Source organism: Talpa europaea (assembly GCF_964194135.1).
Source record: "Talpa europaea genome assembly, chromosome: 9".
Classification (NCBI taxonomy): Eukaryota; Metazoa; Chordata; class Mammalia; order Eulipotyphla; family Talpidae; genus Talpa; species Talpa europaea.
Genome location: NC_140076.1, coordinates 13852476 through 13874293, shown reverse-complemented (window position 1 = coordinate 13874293; position 21818 = coordinate 13852476). Strand labels below are relative to the sequence as shown.

At 43.6% G+C, this 21818-nt stretch overlaps 1 protein-coding gene across 1 annotated transcript in view; it reads right to left on the bottom strand.

Annotated features, from left to right (window-relative positions):
- Positions 1 to 17477, bottom strand: part of CLIC4 (chloride intracellular channel 4) — a gene marked incomplete at both ends in the record, with an annotated part of 48858 nt that extends 31381 nt beyond the window's left edge. The window contains one exon of the mRNA XM_084243133.1: positions 17406 to 17477. Coding sequence (XP_084099259.1) covers positions 17406 to 17477 — 72 coding nt within the window. The remainder of the gene's footprint in view (positions 1 to 17405) is intronic.
- Between the last annotated feature and the right edge of the window lie 4341 nt (positions 17478 to 21818).

Sequence of the window (21818 nt, the reverse complement as noted above, 5' to 3'; positions counted from 1 at the left end):
GGTTATTCCCCCTTTGATCACAGCCAAAAAAAAAAGTATCTCAAATTTTTTCATTGTCTAAGTCCCATTCTTTTTTTTTTTTAAGCCCCATTCTTTTAATATCTTCTAACCAAAGATAAATGCACTAACGGCCAGAGTCTACCCATGTTTATCAGTAGGACACAAATACTTTAGGGGGGTGGGTGAAATTCTTATGCAAGTCACCTTCCGTTAGGATAGTTTAAAAATATACATACTGTTGTCTAAAGTAGACTCAGAAAGAATTACAGGAGTAAAAGAAAACAACTAAGTGTTTAAAAAAAAAAAAAAAAAACTCCCCTTATATGCTTATGCCAGCTACCTAACTTAAAGTGGGTGAGAGCATTTCTTTCTATCAACGAGTTCTCAGACCAAGCAAACAATTTTAACTGCACACTTTACTAAGAGCAGTAAAAAAATCCAATTTCTCTCTTTGGAAAAGGTCTAAATGCTTTACAAAGTTTTAAAAAGAGATATCTTAGGTAAAAGAAAAATAAAGAATTCAAAGGAGAAATGAGGTATGTGACAGTCTTTGAAAACAGAATTATAGAATGATATGGATATGCACAGAAAAGGAGCTATAAAGACATACATCACCATGTTACTACAAAATTTTGGCACTCTAACGGATTAAGAACAGATTAATAATGATGACAATGATCAATGAAAGACTGCAGTCATGAAGTATTAAAATAGGGTATTTTAATATAAAATGTTTGTACTCAACAAACATGTATGAATAAACTTTCTTTGGCATTCTATTTTGGCTTATCCATAGTTAAACTTTAAGATACATAATAAAATGCTTTTAAAATTATATATTCAAAAATTTAATGCAGTTATGATAAAGTTAACTTTGGTCTACTTTCTTGACTGGTCTAAAATAAATTTCAAATATCTGAATAATACAAGATAGTGTGTTTATTATTAATTTTTTTACTTGTAGTTTCAATGTACAGGTGCCTTCAAGAATATTAGGGGTCTCCCCTGCTGGCACAGGCAGTTGAGCGCCACGCTGTGAACAAGGTTTGGTAGAGATGAGAAATATATAAGATGAAAATAGTCCCTGATCCCTGATCTCCTGGAATACACATTCTAGTCTGGAACAATGATAGGATGAAAATTGACTCAGGTGAATGGCAGAATATGGAGATACACAAAATGCTCCTTACAGGTAATAGGATGGTTAGCTCTGCAACAAAGTCAGAAGATTCAGAAGATATCTGAACAGCCTTGGAGGGCATTTGGCTTTATGAACTAAAACCAATGAAACGATAAGTTAAGATACACTTTTTACAGAATTAGTGGTATTCCAAAAAAATTTTTTTAATATTTATTTATTATGCATACAAGAGCTGGGGTGCAGGCCAGAGGTGTGTGCAGGGTGGGGGGTTGATGAGAGGATTCACCAGAGACAGAGTGGGGAAGAGAACAGGCAGATTGACTGAAGTACACTGCTGACGGGAGCAGCAGGAGAGGCAGGAGAGGTCTGCTGCGCCATGTGGGTTGCTCCTGGGCTTGCTGGGGATCAAAATTGTCCTACAGAGGCTGCAGACAGCTTCACAGGCTGTCTTAACCCTTGAGCCACCAGGGAGGCCCCCAAAAATGTTTTTAATAAGATATGCCTTAAAGATATACAATTTCTGGGCCTCCCTGGTGGTGCAAGATATTAAGACTCAGCACTGTGAATCTATCCGCAGCCACTGCAGCTTGAGTTCGATCCCTGGCCGGCCAGGCAGCAACCCACATGGCGCAGCAGACCTCTCCTGCCTCTCCCGTCAGCAGTGTATTTCAGTCAGTCTGCCTGTTCTGCTCCCTACTCTGTCTTGGTGAATCCTCTCATCCCCCACATCTCTGGTCTGTACCCCAGCTCTTGTATGCATAAATAAATAAATCTTTAGGAAAAAAAGATATATAATTCCTTAAGAGAATGGCATTGCACATTAATAAGCTCCTTGAATATTTTGGCATGCTTGCAAAGAAAGGGCTCTGAGAAGGATCACAAGAGCTAAAAACACTTCTTAGGAATAAGAATACTTTGGGTGTGGGAGAGTGGGGAGCTTTAAAAAGTTCCTATTTGGAAACAACTTGTGATTTGGCCAGAAACAGATTTATTCCTTCATTCTGTTCTACTATAATTCTATAAACAACCAGTCAGAAGAATCCTATTCTACTAGCCACACTAAAATCTATCTTAATGGTTAAACACCAAATAAATCAAGAAATTACGAAGTAAAACAGATGCTCCTTATACAAGACAAGAGTCAAGCTTCACAGTACAAAGGAGTGAAAAAGACTTAAGGATAGGAGATGTAAACCTATTGCTCTAAATCATATATAGTGTGTAAAAACCAATGTTACCTCAATATAAATAAGATTTCAGGATAGCACCGACTTAAAAAAAAAAGAATTAGTGATAGGAAAATAACATGATCAAGAAATTAAAATGTTTACAACCGCCCCTCAAGAAGAGCTATAAGCAACTATTCTTCATACAAAACGCAGGTTTTTTAGAATTTGTGTTTTAAAGAAAGATTCCTTGTTAAAGTCTTTTTTCTGTTTTCAGTACAAACACAGGCAAGATCACAGGACTAATTCTTTTGGTTACTTTTTAAATGAGTCAAAAGTCAAAAAAAGAAAGAAAGCAAAACCAAAAACCCCAGATCCAAAACACGGGCTGATCTCATTAGCTCTATTTAAAAAACTTTTTAGACTTCACTCCTGGATTACAAGTCTATATTTAGTTTATACCTAATATGGATAAAGTCCCGAACTAACAGCCATTTCCTCTCTCCACAAAAAGAAACTTCCTTGCTTTTTTTTTATTAACAATGCAAAGATTAGTGTAAGCTCCTCCGAAAGGGGAGGTTTTTTTTTTTTTTTAAAAAAAGGAAAAATATAAATGATTTAGTATGTGATTTTTGTTAAACTTGGACTAATCTGACATTTGTAAATAGGAAAACAATCCTAAAATCAAATACATGATGTTCAAGTAAGTTCCTTAACAAGTTTATAAATGAACCATTTTAAATGTTTTACAAAATACTAATTAACTAGGCCCCCAAAATGCAAAGAGGTGAGGTAATGGAAATTTTAGCTTCATTTCCAATTTAACCAAGAGAACTGAAAGCAACCAAACTCATCTTAGAAACCACCTAGGCACAGTGGTCCTTAGTGTGTTTTAGAAATATTTTCAGAAATCTTTCATTTTTCAGAGTGACTGAAACAGCAAATAGAAAAATTAAACTGTTAGGTCAAAATTCAAGTTTCAAATAGAGAAAAAGAATATAAACAAATAAAAAGGGCTCTCAGTGATTAAGAGTCAGGCTCTCGATTATAAAAACCATGGAACAAATCCCAGTCCTTCGACCACACACAATCAATGCCCTCTCTACACCCCACATGGAAAACACTATTGATCTTACTTATTTGCATGTTTAGACGAGGTTTAAATTAGCTAATGTATGCAAAGGGTGTACACAACACTGCCTGGACCATACATAGTAAGCACTCAATGCAATATGTTATGACTATTATTATACCAATGTGTTATGACTATTACATTATTTTGTGTATGAATATACTCTATCCTATACAGAGAAAAAAAAATAAGCACTCTCAAACAATTTATACCACTATTATTAAATGAATGATTTTAGAATCTTTTTTTTTTTTTAAGATTTATTTTTATACAACAGCTGGTGTACAGGCTAGAGGCGTGGGAGGGTGAAAGGATTCACCAGAGAGAGCGGGAAACAGAACAGGCAGATGACAGAAACACACTGCTGAGAGGAGCAGCGGGCCAGACAGGAGAGGTCTGCTGCGCCATGTGGGATTCTTGCCAGCCAGCTGGGATCGAACCGGCATTGCAGAGGCTGTGGACAGCTTCACAGCGCAACACTCAACCCGCTGCGCCACCGAGGAGGCCCCTTAAAGTCGTTTTACAATCCTTATATCACCTATCAATTATAGTCATGCTGGGGCATCCCCGGTGGCGCAGGGGTTAAAGTCTTAGAACTATCAAATTATCACCAGCACTGCGGCATGAGTTCGATCCCAGGCCAGGGAACTGACCCACATGGTGCAGCAGACCTCTACTATCTTGCCTGCTGCTCCCCTCAGCAGTGTATTTCAGTAGATCCGCCTGATCTGCTCTCTACTCTGTCTCTGGTGAATCCTCTTACCACCACCACCACCCCCTGCACCTCTGGCCTACACCCCAGTTCTTGCATGCATAACTAAATAAAAATAATAAACATATAGTCATGCGAAGGTTTTAACCTTATCCCATTGTGGTATAAGGTGAAAATTTTCAAAATCAACAATCTTAAGGCCTAGAAATAAACTGAGAATTAGGGTACTTCAACTCTATCTACCTTATCCCTCAAAAATTACTAAGCATAAAACATGTAAATCCACACTATTTACAGGAGGGAGGAGCAGAGCATGGCCAGAACACAGCCATGTATTCTCCCTTCCTTCTTTTTTACTTTACAAAGAAAAAAAAAGTAAATCTATTCATTTCAAGACAAGAGAAGAAAGAGGAGGAGGAAAAAGAGACACAAGAAAAACAATCTTTACTAATTATGGACTCAGCTTTAGCTACAAGTCTAGAAAGAGCTGCTGAGGCAGATAGTTAAAAGATGACAGAGTCCAATCTGACTGCCCTTCAGTTACCTAGTAATGTCAACAGGATCATGGTTCATAGAAGTTAATTCAGGAATAAGTTCAAGTCTAATCTCAGACTTTTTGTGTGCTAACCCTGCTCTTCTGATAAAGAATGGAAAGTTCCCCACCTATTCGCAACAGAAGCCTGGCAGATGCTTCTTCTTAGCAACATCCTGGAGGTTGAATCACATATATTAAATAAACTAATCATGGACCAACACAGTTTTAATTCAGCATTCCTAAAGGTCCATGGAATAATAATAAGCAAACTTCACTGCACTTAGGATGCATGAGACACCAAGTACTTTTCTTATATTGACTCTCCTAAACTTTACAAAAGCCCATGAGGTAGATACTAACACCCCAGTGGAGACACTAAGGCAGCTAGAGAAAAGCAGAACCAGATCAAAACACTGACACTACACCAGCATAACACAAAGATGCTGGCTTTTAAATGACAACTCAGGTGCCTACTTGGAATACTAATTCTAGCAATCTTCAAGTCTGAAATAGACTACAGTGTCTACACAATGCTACTTCAAGCTGACAATCACCACTGGCTCCAAATCTGGGATCTCAGACCTCAATATTACCAAGGATAGAAAGAACCTTAACAAGCAACAGGGGCAACAATGCAATCTAGCACATGGGTCCCTGCTGAGGGACAGGATGACTGTAGCTCTCATCTCAGAGGTTGTCAAGTCACATCCTCAGGGACCAGAACACAGTCAAGCACTCTCCCTTCTATCTTTTGTTCCTTGTATGAAGATTTCTATGATTTAATAGGTAATAGGCACTTTCTTTTCCCCAACCATGTGAACTTTTGTTTCTTCTTTTCCTACCAGTCTTTTCTGACATCAACCCTATGCAAGGGGAAAAAAAAAAGCTTCTGTAATATTCCTTCAGATCAAATGAGTTAATACATGTACACATGTAATGGAAAGCACTCTATAAATACTTATATTTTAATTAACTAAGAAATGCTCTTTTACTTATTTCTTCTATCTCATGCATTTGGGAAATGCAACAGAAAAATAAGTCAGTGGGAATGTGTCTTTTCAAAACTATACAAACCAGATCTTCCTAGCCTGACCTAGTGATTTATGACTTATAAGAAATACTTTCCTCTCTAAGATGGCAGTGCATAGCATTCCTTCCTACATGATAGCTCTCACAGCTCATATTTTTAAAGCCTTCCCTTCATATGGATCCCCTTCCAGCTTCCCACCTGTCTCTTCTACGTACCTAGGTTTCTTACCTGACTTAGCTTTACGCAATGTCTCTCCACACTTACTTCCTATTTACTCTTCCACCAACTCTATTATGGCTTCCCCACGACCACTCCACCAAAGCTGTCACTCTTAAGGTCACCAAAAACTGCCAGGCTGAAAGTCAAACAGATCTCATCTTACTTGACACAACTGGTTACTTCCCCTCCCAAACCTCTCCTAATTCCTTTGATACCTCACTCTCGGTTTTCTCACTACTGCTTTATTACAATTCCATTTTTTTCCTCCTTTTCCAATATGTCCTACATTACCAGCCCGCAAGTGTTAGGAGTTTCTCAGAACTTGGTCAGAACTAGATCCTGGACATTTTCCTTATTCTTCTCAGTTACAGAATGATGTTACACACTTCTTTTTGTGGTTGTTGTACAAATCCACTTTCATTTATTGGATTTTCTCTAAGTTTAAATTCTTGAGGGGCACAGAGTTGTGTCCAATGGCCTTAGCAGGAAAGCTGCTTTGGAATTTGATGCGAAACAGGCCACCATTTCCATTGGCATGCATTACCTTTCCCCAGATGACTGGCTTTATTCCATTCACAACCAGGACTCACTGAGTGGTTCTTTCCTTTGTACACACAGGCACATCTCTTAACTTGAAAGAATTCAGTTTCACCTCAAGCATAACCACCTTCAATTTTTTTTTTTTAAGATTTATTTATTTATTCATACATGCACTGGGTACAGTCAGAAGCAAGGGAAGGTGAGAGAATTCACCAGAGCGGGGAGCAGAGCAGGCAGAAGGACCGAAGCACACTGCTGAGGGGAGCAGCGGGCAGCAGGAGAGGTCTGCGCGCCACATGGGACCCTCCTCCGGTGGCCGGGGAGCAGCAGGGGATAGAACCGGCGCTGCAGAGGCTGCGGGCAGCTTCGCAACCCAGCGCTCAACCGCTGTGCCACCGGGGAGGCCCACCACCTTCAATTTTAAGGAGAGTTGTATGTTCCCTCTGCTTCCAGAGACTCCCCTTATAGCCACCAAAAATGGCCTTGGACCACAGCCTTCTAGTTGTGTTTTAGAAGTCCTGTTCCAACAGGCTCCCCTCAGCAGTGTATTTCAGTCAATCTGCCTGTTCTGCTCCCCACTCTGTTTCTGGTAAATCCTCTCATCCTCCCACACCTCCGGCCTACACCCCAGCTCTTGTCTGCAAAAATAAATAAATCTTTAAGAAGCAAAAACCAGGGCCTCCCTGGTGGCACAGGCAGTTGAGCTCAGTGCGCTGTGAAGGTGTCCGCAGCCTCTGCAGTGCTGGTTCGATCCCCACCAGCCGCGAAGATACCCACATGGTGTGGCAGACCTCTCCTGTCTCACCCGCTGCTCTCCTCAGCAGTGTATTTCAGTCAGTCTGCCTGTGTTCTGTTCCCCGCTGACCTCTCCTGTCTCACCCGCTGCTCTCCTCAGCAGTGTATTTCAGTCAGTCTGCCTGTGTTCTGTTCCCCGCTGTCTCTGGTGAATCCTCTCACTCCCCTGAATCTCTGGCCTGTACACCAGTTCTTGTATGCATAAATAAATAAAAATAAATAAAAAAGAACAGGGCCTCCCCGGTGACCCAGCAGGCTGAGCACAGCGCTGTGAAGCTGTCCATAGCCTCTGCAGCACAGGTTCGATTCCCGGCCGGCCAGGGAGCTACGCACACGGTGCGGGGGGACCTTTCCTATCTAGCCCCGCTGCTCCCCTCAGCAGTGTTTTCAGTCATCTGCCTGTTCTGCTCCCCACTCTGTGTCTGATGAATTCTCTCACCCTCCCACACCTCTGGCCTGAACCCCAACTCTTGTATAAATAAATCAATCTTTAAAAAAAAAAAATTAAAATTAAAAAAAGAACAAAAGTGTCAGTCTTAGAAATGACTCTTTTTTCTCTCACATCCCATATCCAGACCATCAGGAAATGCTGCTACCGCCATCTTAAAAATATATCCAAAATCAGACTGTTTCCTCACCTTAGTCCAAGTCACCATTATCTCTTGCCGGGATTCTAAGTAGACTCCTAATTAAGTCTCTTGCCTTCCTATACACTAGTCTCTGAAAGGCTAGCGGAATGTCCTGATAAATTAAAAATAACATCCCCTCTATCATTCTCTGTACTCCCTACCCTACTTCAAGTTTTCACAGCACTTATCACTAGTAGACATGCAGTCATTTATTTGCCTCCTTCAACTGAATATGAAAGGCAAAATATCATTAATGTATCCAAGTAGACAGATTAAAATTACAGAACATAACACACAACAATTAATTGAGGGAAAAATAACTTTGAGCACCTGATAATACACCATACTTCGTAGATTTTGTAATACCAACTATCTTTCACCTGAAATATAAACATTTTACTCATCTCTACATCAATTATCAAGTTTAAGTCACCACATAAATCATTTAACTTGATTTTTAAAAGCAGATGAGACAAAAAGTCACTGTATTGTATAAAACAAAGGTGGTGCCTAAGCACCTGATTAAAATCATCAACCACACTCATTTACTCACCCTCTGAAGGCCAATTAGATTACACTGGGAGCTCCTTGAAGACAAGGAGCCTATTAATTCTTTCTCTCTCCAGCACTTAGCACAGCAAAGTATCCAACTCATGTTGGTTTCTACTATAATCTTTACATTGTATACAACTGGTCCCAGACAAAGATTGTATCTTATAGCCTATAAAATGGGTATATGTTACCTACTACATAGATGTTGAAGGGGGAAATTAATACTAAAAGATAACCTAGATTTTCAGAACAGATTTATCCAAAAGATCACAAAGGAGGGCCCACCATTAAATCTTTAATCAATATCTAATTCTAGATGTTGGCAGATTTTACAACATAAAAGCTTGCTTTCTTCAGACAAAGATCAAACAGGGTACAAGCTCTTTCAGAGCTGTTAGGAAGATGAATCCAGATGCAATCTGAGTTCTCTTTGATAATATCTAAATACATTTTCTTTAAATCAACACTTACTTTTAATTCAATATTTCTTACATATTAGATTGGGATTTGTTTTTCACTCACCCAAGTATTCTGCTGTCATGAACTTTAAAATATTATACATAAACTCTCATCAATAATTCATGTGAGTTTATGGAAAAAAGGTTAGGACATATAGTAAAATAGCAAAGGTAGTCATTTCTAGAAGGAGTTTCCAAGTGATTTTCATTTTATTTGTGCTTTTCTATGTTTTCTAAGTTGTCTTCAGCAAAAATGTAGCTTTCATAATTGGAAGAAAATACATTTTTAAAAGAGCATAATATATACAAATGAATATACCAGGAAACTGACATTATTTTTCAAAATTAGGGCCAATATTTAAATTAAAACAAAGGCTGGACACTACTTATGTAAATCATTTTTTAAAAACAGTATATATGCAATCCATGGTCCTGTTGAAAACTATAAAATGTAAATAAAGTCTGTGTTACTGATGGCTAGTGACAAATTTTACATTATTTAATAAAATATCAACAAGCTTTAAAAATTTTTAAAACACAATTTTGGATTCCTATGCAACTAAAACACACAGCAACCTAAAACATCAACTTATATCAAACTGCACACTTTTCCTAAGTTTATGTCTTTGAAATTTTTTCAGTTCAGTCTTGGGTATATGCCCAAAATGTCTTTTCTTAAGCTTAACCACCGTCCTTTTCTTCCAAAGAGTCGATGGAGTCTGGTTTCTTGGTTACCACTCTTCCACCATCCCAAGTGTTACAACAGCCTGATTTGAGTCTTTAGTTTTTAATGACCTTTCTCTCTAGTAATCTACCACCTGGTTTCTACCTTTGAAATAAAGGCTCTGTTTGTTAACATGCATGGAACTCACATATCCTTAAAGGTTCTTGCTTACTTTTACTTTAATCTAATTGTTTGGCTTTGTAGTCTCAGAAGTTTGTACAGATTCTCTTTTTTTCTTCTCTCATACATACAAATAAATAGTTATGCTGTGTGGTAGTAACATTCAATATTTAAATTATCACAGATGATAGATATATTTACGCCTCTTCTACAAAGAAAACTAAAACCTCTTCATCAGGTTGAATTATTTCACATGTAAAGCTGGAAGTAGTAATTTTTTTATACAAGAGTCCCTCTATAATTCAGCTTCAAGAAAAGCAAAAAGAAAAAAATTCTATGAAACAAGATCCACGCATGATGAACACTGAGTACTGGCCCTGGTTCTAATATGGTTACCTCTTCAAAACATTAAAGTTCAAATTTAAGATACTCCTAAAATTTTTAAGATATTTGGTTTATCTTTGGCACAACTTTCAAATGTAATTTGCATGTATTTAGGCTATATAGTCGCCTGGTTTATACCTTTAAAAAAAAAGGGGGGAAAAAAACCAGAAACCAAATAAGGCTAATTGATATTCCTCATACCAATACTTGGTACTGAATACTGAGGGATAAAAGCCAAGTCTCAAAAAAAGACAACAGGATTAAAAGTTTGAAGAGAATTCACAAACTGATGGCCTAAATTAAATTTAGATTTCTGCAAAACACGCTTGGACAGTTTGTAATCATGACCTAGAAGTTATTTTCCTTCAGAAACTCCCTTTCATTCTCTACAAGAGCCTCCAAAATGAGCAAAGCCAATTTAATTTACTCCCCTACTTGGCTGAAATCTTAATTCATGCCTTAATCACACTTCCCACCCTGCCTAGCACATTTCCCTTTTATGGACTCACCAAGTCCTGATCAGCAGACACTAGGACACTGAGCCTCACAGCTCTCATGAAACAGGAAGTAGGAAAGTCTTGTTCATCACCCTTTGCTGGCTCCGAGGCATCTCGGTAACCATCCTTCCAAATCAAGTATAACTTTTAGGCCAGCCAGGTTCTCCCCTGGCCTCTTTGCTATCATTACTCATACTGTTCGGCTTGTCATGCGTTCAGTCCCCTAGATTCAGAGCGCTCCTCTGTCCTTTCCCCAGCCTGGGTCCCGTTCAGCACCCCACATTGCTGAGGCCTTGGTCATGAGCAGTACTGTTACGTTCTTCAGGAACAGCCCGGACAACACCTAACAAGAACATAGTTCCCATTAACTTCTCATTTTACATTCATTTCTATCTCCTGAATTTTCCCTTCTGGAAACCTCAAATGAAGGACAAACTAACGAGATCCAAGGTAACAGTGACGTGATGTTGAGTTAGTTTTAGTTCAGTGATTAAAACAAGTTCTCAACAGCCTATAAAATTTTTTTCCATTTATCTTTGTTTTCCTTTTTTTTTTTTTTTAAAAAAAAAAAGGGGGGGGGCGCCTCCCTGGTGGCCTACAGGTTAAGACTCAAAGCTATCACTGCTATGGCCTGAGTTCAATCCCCAGCCAGGGAGCTAACTCACATGGTGCAGCAGACATCTCCTGTCTTACCTGCTGCTCCCCTCGGCCATGTATTTCAGTAAATCTGCCTGCTCTGCTCCCCATTCTGTCTCTGATGAATCCTCTCACCACCTCCCCACACACACACCTCTGGCTTACATCCCAGTTCTTCTAAAGAACTCCCACTCTATAGCAAAACAGCTGAGAGTTTGGCTATCTGTACCATCCGTTTGCACCTTCCCAAATGCCACTGGTAAATTGATTAGACAGCAATCCAAAAAATAGAATAGGGCCTCCCTGGATGCACAGGGGTTAATGTCTCAGTGCTGTCAAGTTATCGCCAGCCGCTGCAGTCTAAGTTCAATGCCCTGCCAGGGAGCTAACCCACATGATAGCAACAGACCTCCCCTGTCTCGCCCGCTGCTCCTCTCAGCAGTGTATTTCAGTAGAACTGCCTGTTCTACTCCACACTCCGTCTCTGGTGAACCCTCTCGCCCCTGCACCTCTGACCTACACCCTAGTTCTTGTACGCATAAATGAATAAAAATAAATCTTTAAAAAATATGTAAAAGTGTTGGGAGAACAAATAAGTATAGGACAATCATATTAACAAACAAACAAAAATCCTAAATTATATCTTAAAAATCTCATCCTCAACTTTTTTTTTTTTTAAGATTTATTTATTTATTTGTTTATTTATACAAGCATTGGATACAGTCAGAAATGCGGGAGGGTGAGAGAATTCACCAGAGCCAGAGCTGGGAGCGGAGCAGGCAGAAGGACCGAAGTACACTGCTGAGGGGAGCAGCGGGCGGCAGGAGAGGTCTGCGCGCCATGTGGACCCTCGCCCAGCAGCTGGGGATCGAACCAGTGCCGCAGAGGCTGCGGGCAGCTTCACAACCCAGCGCTCAACCGCTGCGCCACCGGGGAAGCCCTCATCCTCAACTTTTAAGTAATTTGTCTGATCCTGAATTTGAATCATTCCTGGTTCTTGCTCTCAAAAGTATCAATCTGTCTACTGTTTCCCATAAAAAGTCTACAAACGGGGCCTCCCTGGTGGCGCAAGGGGTTAAGCACCGCACTATAAAGCAAACCACGCTTCTGCAGCACGAGTTCGATCCCCAGCTGGCCAGGGAGAAATCCACATGGCGAGGCAGACCTCTCCTGTCTCTCCCGCTGATCCCCTCAGCAGTGTATTTCAGTCAGTCTGCCTGTTCTGCTCCCCACTCTGTCTCTGGTGGATCCTTCTCAGCCCCCATATCTCTGGCCTGTACCCCAGCTCTTATATGCATAAATAAATAAATCTTAAAAAAAAAAAAGTCTACAAACAATGTCAAAACTAACAATTCCATTCTACTCACCATCCACCCCTTACACCCACTTTTTGAAGTTAACTTCCATCTTTTTCCGTATCTCCTAGCCCATTCTGTATTGCTGTTTTCTTTCCAACAAAGTTTATAAACCCAAAGGTAGGACATGCTTAATAAGTTCTCAAATCCTCCATAGTACCTAACTCAGTATGACTTAGTTCATGCCAGTAAATATTTCATGCCATAAGCATGGAAGTTGACCTTTATGATCAATCCCTTCTTGTACACCGTGCTGACAATAATACTTAACAATCGCAATTCTACCATTAGCTTTTTTAGTATAATGATCCCTAAGACTCTCTAAAAAGAAACTCACATAAAATTTTTCATAAAAGCTCAATGACTTGAATTCAGAATTTGATTCAGAATTCCTGAATCCTATTAATGAAGCCCATACTTAATATACTATCATCATGAACACCTATCAAAAATTAGTTGTTGACTGGGTGCCAAGCACTATTCCCAATGCTTTACATAGGGTGGTCTATAATTAGATCACATTTCCCAGCACTCCTGCAGCCACATGAAGTCATGTAATGAAGTTCTCCCTAATGGAGTTTGAAAGGAAGTAACAAGTAGAACTTCTAAGCTGGCACAGTTAAGAGATGTGCCTCCTCCATTCTCCACACCTTCAACCAGCTGCAAGCAGCTGTGACAACTCGGAAAATAAAATGTTTTGGGGGATGGTGAAAAACAAGCTGGAAAGAGCCTTGGTAACCTAAATGACTTAAAGGAGTAAAATCACCCCAACATTTAGAGCATCCTTTCTGGACTCCAAGGTAAAAATGAAGTGTCCATCTTGTTTGAACCATTGTTTGGGACAGATTATTACAACTGCTTAGATTATCTTAATTAATCCACAGAAATTGCCAGTTAATCACCTATGGAGCCCTATAAATTTGTTATTATTAACCTGATATTACAGGTCAAGAGACCGAGGCATTGAGAACTTAAGAAATGTGCCTACTAACTACACTACTAAAAGCCAGACTCAAGCCAAGAAGTCTGGCTTCACATACAACAGAAACCATGCCCCATATCCCCAACAGCTATTCTATGAGCTATGCCACCCAGCACCAGATTAACTTTTACAACCACTGCCCCATCTCAGCAACTTAGTGACTTGTCAATAGCGACTGTCCAATTCAATATAGTACACCAACATATTCCAGCTCAAAAACTCTACAGAGGAACTCTTTCTAAACATGATCAGAAATACCATCACATCATACCACAGCTACCAATAGGGGACAGGGTGACAGCAGTGTCAGAAGCGTTGAGCTTACACAGCAAAAGAAAAATCTGGTCTCTTTTCAACTTCTCTCATTTTGTGGTTCAACTATTAATATTTACTTTTACCCAATACAGAAATCTTGTTTCCCAAATTCTGATCACAGCCAAGAAGAAATGTTAGTTGAAAATATAGCAGATAGTCTAGAAAAGTCTAGAAAAACTAAATGGAGGGGGGAGGGGAGGGGAGAGAAGGGGATAGATAAAAACCACAAGGAGTTTTAGAGGTTGGAGGCTAGGCAAAGTTCAACACAGGACAAAGGTTAGAGATTCAGATCTAAGTAAGTAGCTCCCAATTCCAAAGCATGGCAGACAAATATTGACAGTAAAATGCTCAGAAAGAAGGAAACAATCTCAGCGCAAGCATTTGGTACCCTCTTTGTCTCAGGCACTCAGAACAACACACAGACCTTCAAGGAACTTATTGTCCATCTTATAGGGGAGAGCTGCATATAAATTTATGTACTTGCAAAATGACACACAACTAGTTTTATGTGCTTACTGTGCACTGGCCACTGTTCCAAGCTTATTATATGCTACATACAGTAACAAGTCTATTCCCCTGAGTTGATCTATTAATAGTTCAACTGTGAGTGAGGCACAGGAAGGTTTAAGTCATGTGTCTTGGGACACACTATTAGTAAATGACAAATTGAATTAGAAGCAGTCAGATTATAAGGGACCTCATGCCCTGAAGGGTTTGAACTTCACGCTACGGTCAATGGTTCCCAACCAGGGCTGGTATGTCACAACAGGGTCCTTAGAGTGGGGAGAAAAGGACACCTCTACTGTCAACCATAACAACCTTTGTAAGCCTCTTTTACTATTGGGAGGGTGTCTTTATCCTGTGGTAATGGGGTAAACAGTAAAAAATAGAGTACTGCGGTTGTACAGGCAATTTAGAGTCACTGAGCTCATGAGCAGAGAGCTCCAAAAATAATATTCAACAAGAGAGGAAATGTAGCTGAGTTTAGTCACTAGTTGGGAGGGTCCTAGTCCACTTCGCTCAAATGTAGAGAGCTACCTCGACAGATAGGCTCAATAACCTTTCATTCATGACTTTAAATGTAGACAATGTTTTGCCACTACAAATTCAAACATCTTGGCAGAATAATTAACACTTTAACACACTGGACAAACCACAACTTCTGCCTCCCCACTTTCTAAATAACTATATTCAGAAAGGTATTTTCTCCCTTTGTCCCACAGAGGTTTGGAAAATAAACCAAGAATACTGTTCACCACAATTTACCTGACCCTTTATTTTTTTTTCTCTCAAAACAACTATCCTGGTTTATATCAGTAGAAAGTTTTGCCTACGCTACATCACGAGGCAGCAGAAAACATTTTACTTATTTCACAAACAAGGAAAACAGGACTCAGAGAGGGAAAACAACTTGTCCAGGGTAACCCAGTCAGTGAGTACAGAACTGTGACTTGAACCCTGGTTCCTGCCACCAAGACCCATGAGAAAGGCTTACAACCAGTGAGTGGTAAGCAGGTTACTTTTAGCTTGCTCACAAAAATTTAATAGTTCTAAATATAAGAAATATAAGAGCTTTGGGCCTCCTTGGTGGCACAAGGGGTTAAGTCTCAGCACTATCAAGCCAGCAACTGCAGCAGGAGTTCTATCCCAGGCCAGGGAGCTGACCCACATGGCACAGCAGACCTCTCCTGTCTTGCCTGCTGCTCCCCTCAGCAGGGGATTTCAGTAGATCTGCCCTTTCTGCTCCCCACTGTCTCAGGTGAATCCTTACTCCCCTCCCCCTCACACCTCTGCCTACACCCTAGCTCTTGTATTTAAAATAAATAAATCTTTTAAAAAGGAAATTACATAATAGTTTCACAAATGTTATTGCTAGGACTAACTATTGATCCCAACACAAATATGGAAAACTGGGAAGGAGTATGCAAATGACTTCAGCAGGAGAATGATTACCAATTAACAGACGCAGGACATTAAGCAATGATCTTTCTTCCTAATTAATATACTTTCATTTCTTTTTCTTGTCTGATTGTTTTGGCGAGGCCCTCCGGCATTATGCTGAAAAGCAGTCACTACCAAATAATTCTCACCTGATTCTAAACTTAACGTTACCTCTAAAGTCTCACCATTAAATATCGTGGTCTTTGTAGATTTTTAGCAGATACACTAATTTGGAGATTATGGGAATTCCTTCCCACTCCTACCCCTTCTCCATGCTGCCTTCCATTCCCTCCTTTCTCTTACTTTAGGTTCCTGCTTACATTCTCTGCACCTTAAAGTACTATCCCACTTTAGCTACTAAAGCACTCTGCCACTTAAAGTTGACGACATCCTGGGGGGCTCTATACCTACTTGCTGTTTCAGTTCCCTGAACCGAAATGTTTCTAAAGCTGGTAACTTTTCCAAAGAAAATCCCAAAACAAACATGTTTCTGTCATCTGCTGGTCCTTTCTTCTCTCCATGGATCAAATACACCCTTCAGGATCTTCCTGTCTTTAAAATGAAAACTTGGGGGGGGAAAAAAAGAACAAAAATTATTCTAGATTCTTGTTAACTTTCCAATTTAGAACCTAGCTCCGAAAGCGCCTGCTTCAACAAGTAACTAAGAGAATCTCAGGGACTTGAGGGGAGTTTGGGGGCGCGCAGCTGCCTTCGGATGTCCTGAACGTCTACTCTTCTTTACTAAAAGGAGAAAAAGTAAAGAAAAGATGGAAAGAACATTGTGAGCAACCCAGGCAGCGCCAGGATCGAAAAACAAGCACCAGGCGGGGAAGTCAACCCTTCAGAGCCCAAGCCAGTCGAGGATTCTTCCCCACCAGTTTTTCTTTCAAAAACAAAAGGGCGCGCGGCCTCCGAGGCGGCCCCGAGGGGAGCGGCCCGGGCGTTGCATCAGCCGCGCCCGCGGGGACGGCGGAGCCCGAGGCGGTCGGGGCCCGGGACGGGGCGGGCCCCGCCGGGCGCCTCGGTCCTCCCGGGGCCTCGGGAACGGCGGCTCTTTTTAAAAATCTGTGACGACCGCCCCGAAAATTAAAGTTGCCGCCGGGCGCGCGGCCGCGAGTGTCCCCCGGGAGCCGGCGAAGTTCGCTCCATCCCCGCCGGGGCGCCCGGCCGAGCCCCGACTCCCCGCCGGGGGCTGCGGGGCGGGGTGGGGCGGGGTGGGGCGGGGTGGGCGCGGCGGGGCGCGCGGGCAGGACCCCCCGGCCCGGGGTGGGGCGGGGCGCGGCGGGGCGCGGCGGGCGCGCGGGCAGGACCCCCGCCCCGGTCCCGCGGGGAGACGCCCCGGGGCCGCCGCCGCCCGAGCACCGGCTCTGGGGTCCGGGCCCGCCCGGCGGCGGGAGGCGCGCGCCGAGACAATGGGCCGGGGGCGCGGCGCGGCTTCCTCGGCCCCGGGGCGGGCGCCGCGCGGGGGCGCTGCGGGGCGGCCGGGGCGCGGGGGCGCCCCCGCCCGGGACCCCCGCCCCGCGCCGGGCGGCGGCGGCTCACCTTGACGAACAGCTCGATGACGGGCTCTTTGTCCTCCTCCTTCAGCCCGTTCAGCGGCATCGACAGCGCCATGGCCGGCTCGGCTGCGGCTCCCGGCTGCTCGGGGCGGGCTCCCTCCGCGCGGCGCCTGCTGGACGGTCCCGGCGTCGAGCTCGCCTCGGCCTCGGCCCTCAGCACCGCCCCACGCCCCGCGCGCGACTCCCAGGCGGCCGCCGCCCCCGCCGCTTCAAGCCTCGGGGCGGGGCCGGGGGCGGGGCCGGGGCGGGGCCGGGCGGGGCGGGGCCAGCGGAGGTCTCGGGACTCTCCCGAGGGCCTGGGACGGCCGGGGCTCGGGGCGTGGCCTATGGTGGGGTGGGCGTGGCCTGGGCGCGGGATGGGCGTGGTCTGGGCGCGGGATGGGCGGGCCGACCGCTCCGAAGCCTGCAGGCAGCTAAGAGACGAGACCGGGTTCGAGGGCGTGGTCTTGCAGGGAAGGGGGGCTCCGAGGCTCTGGGGGGCGATGGCGGGACGCCCAGTCTCGCCTCCCGAGGGGCGGGAGAGACATTCCCCGGGGACTGGAGCCTGACACCGCCTCCCACCGCAGCGCGGGCGCGTCCTGGCAGCTGCCGCTGGCGCGGAGCCAGGTGACCTCACGCCTTCCACAGGCCCGGGGAGACTACCAGGTGCCCCCCGCCTCCACCCGCGGGCCTCGGCGCCCCTTCCCGCAGCGGCCACCTCCCTGTTAGGCGGAGCTGTCTTTTCCAGGACAGCGTCTCGGAAAGTTTTCATCTGCTTAGGAACACCTTTTTTTTTTTTCCCTTTCCTCTGACTTACTCCTTTTTCCCTTTTCCCCTCTGATCACTTCACTCCGATCTTAGGAGCCAGCATATAAACGAGTGTTAATGAGAATCCGCTGTGTTCCAGGCTCTGGGCTAGACTTGTGTGATGAACAACACCCACAGGACCCCTCTCCTCCCAGAGTCCAGGTCTGGATTGCAGCCCCAGTGTCTGCAGGCTGTGCGGTCGTCCAAGCCTTTACCTTGAAGGAACTAATGGGGCGACGCCCAGCATCAGAATCACCTAGATACACACCCAGGTTTATCTCATTTCCACATTCTCCTCCCTTTTAACAAGAACCAGAACGACATGGATAGAGATGGTCCTCAAATTGGGGAAACCACACTGGATTTTAAGCCCAGGGGGCAGGGGCTGTGAATCTTCGAGCTAGGCACAGGGTAGGCACCTGCTCCAGGTTTATTGCCATGAATGCCTGGGCCACATGCCACCCCCTCTGTTAACAGTTACTTATTTGTTCCCTTTCCTGACTCACTGCTACTCCTCCCTACTTCCCAGGTTAGGCAAACCCACGAAGAGCCAGGCATAGAGGATTTGTCTCCTTGTCCTAGTGCATCGCTCATATCAGAAAGTTTGAACATGGGCCTCCCCTGGTGGCGCAGGCCGTTGAGCACAACGCCATGAAGCTGTCAGCAGCCTCTGCAGCGCCAGTTCGATCCCGGCCAGTGGGTGAGGGTCCCACATGGTGTGGCAGACCTCTTCTGGGGCGCCAGCTGCTCCCCTCAGCAGTGTATTTCATCAGTCTGCCTGTCCTGTTACCCACTCTGTCTCTGGTGAATCCTCTCACCCTCCCGCACATCTGGCATGTACCCCAGTTCTTGTATAAATAGATCTTTAAAAAAAAAAAAAAAGTAAAATAAAAAGAAAGTTTGAACAAACATGAAAATACAGTGAAACATACAATTTCTTCCTCTCCCAGACCACAATGAGTTGCTCAGATGTTCCTGTAGGGACTCTGTTAAAGAAAGCATGTACCCCAGAGGTTAGGAGCATAGGCTGTGCAATCAGACTCTTTAAGTCCTGACCCCACAAGGCACTTACACCCCTGAGCTGGTTTCATTATCTAAAGGGGGTGGGGCGCTACTGGTCCTGGCCCAACTGCAAGTCCCACTCAGTCAGCAGAGGCTGTTCTCTAGATACTAGGCCTTGTACTGTCCCTGTTCACCCCTACAGCCAGGATGGAGCCATGTCAACTCCCTAGTGACCGGCTTGTTTGTGGAAAAGAAATAAACAGGCAGCAGGCTGCTCCCTAGATGGGGACTTGAAACAAAACCAAGCTGAAGTGTCTGACTGGACTCTGAACTGAACCCAATGTTAATTCTTCAGGGACTCACGAACTGAACCAAAGTTCCCTTCCAGCACCGACTTCCCCCACCTTCACCACCTGAAAAGGAACCAAAAAGGAGAACCAGTATAGAGCAGATCCAAGACTTAAAAAAAAATTTTTAAATAAATCAAATGAAACTCCAAAGTAGTTTCCAAGCTGGCTCTGAGGCAAAGAATATTTCAAAATGGCCCTGTTTTCTGAGGTGGACCTGAAAGTTTATCAGATCCAATTTGAACCAGCAAGTATTCGCCGTTGTATCTGTTGCAGGTCTCACAGCACCAAGATGTGGCCTGGGATGAGGGGCAGGCCAGAGTTCTTTAGGCCTCAGTGACTGAACTACTGGTCTTAGGTGGGAGAAGGCCCCAGGGCATGCTCCTCCACAGAGCCTGGATGTAGGGCTGATCCAGGAGGCCAAACTAAGAGCCTTCTTTGAAAGCTGCCCACTGTCACGCCCAGCACTCCCAGATTTCCACCCCTGTAAGGCTCACTTGGAGGGGTAGAGCCTATCTGGAGATAATCAGGATGTATATGCAGGGAGCCTCCATAAACACATCTGGTTCAAGTCCCAACTGTGAAATGCAAGCATATTTTGCATTTTATACTTGTGTCTGTTTTTATAACACACAAAACCTCTTTCTCTCCCCTCTCTCCCCAACACCCTTCTGACCTCGTGGGTTACTGCTTGATCCTTTGCCCTCCACTCCAACCCACTGTCCTCCTTACTGTTCCTTGAAGGAGTCAAGCACATTCTGCCTCAGGGCCTTTGTCCTTGCTCTTGTCCTTGCTCTTGCCTCAATAAACCAGTCTTCCCTGTAGGTCTTTGCTCAAATGCTACCTTCTCAGAGAAATCTCCCCCATACCACCCCATCCAAGCCAGCAAGCTGTCCTCTTGCATCCAACCCTCCACTTTATTTCTCTGTATAGCATGTATCGCCCTCTTATTGACACATGTCAATATATTATGTATTTTATGTAATTATATACCATACTTGTTCATTTGTATATTGTCTATTCCCGCTCTCCACCTCCCCTTATCCAGAGTCTGTGCACCAGGAGGGCAGGAATTTCTGTTTGATTTGATACATGTCCATATTCCCAAGTCATAGAACAGCTCATGGTAAACAACGAAAGCTTGATGAGGGAATGAGTGGATGTGCCTTGTTTACACTAAATGTACCCTGTATCCCTGACAGACCCTTTGGAGGGTTCCAGGCTGAGAAGCTAGGGGTTTGTGTATGTTTACAATGGAAACATCATAGGGACTTGAGTTTTCCAAAGGACAAGATGACACCTTCAGGGAGCCTCCCCAATGACATCCTTCCCTCCAGCCTCCCCTGTTGCTGGGTGCTGCTGTCTCAAATGTGCCTTCTGCAACTTAGACAGTAGAGTAAGGTGCTACGTGCACGGACTCGGGCCAGCCGCCTGCACTCTGAAAGTGCCTCTCTTATTTACTAGCTCAGAATAATATATTGAACCTTACTGTGCTTCAGTTTGTCATCTATAAAATAGGTCAAAATATAGTACCTTTTTAATAAGATCACTGATAAATTAAGTTTGCCTTGAGTGCTTGGCATATGGTGCCTGGCACATGCTAAGTGCTCTGTAGGGACTAACAGTTGGCATTATATTCACCTGTCCATAATCTTGACTGCTGTAGTCCAGACACCTTGCTGGGTGTTTTCAGATCTAATGACATTTGTTCGTCATGGTGCTTCGGAGGAATCATTTTCATTGTCCCCATTTTACAATTAAGGAAACTGAGGGTCGGGGGAGATAAAAATAATCATTCTGCTGGGAAGATGGTGGAGCAGAGAGTCTAACTCACAATTGTCTCTTCGTGATGCTATGGGAAAAGCCAGGCTCCTATTCATCCTGCAAGGCTCAGCTCAAATATCCCTCCATGCCAAGGAGCTTCCAGGAGCCAATGGATTAATCTGGATTCCACAGTGCCCGTCGAGGACATTAGGGCTGTGGTGTAGTCACTACCGAGGTGACTTCCCTAGCAAACTGCCTGATTTTGAAACCAAACTTGGTCAAGTTACTTAGACAAGTTTTCTCATCACTACCAAAGGAATATACCTAACTCATGAAGCTACTAAAAGGATTAAAAAAGATAATCCATGTAAAACATACAATTGTAGCATTTAATAAACCCTAGCTATTTTTTCTATTCATACCAATGTCTTTTTCTTCCTTGGTATCCTTGGTGTACAAGAAACATTGTCATTTATAGCTTGAATAAAATATTTAAC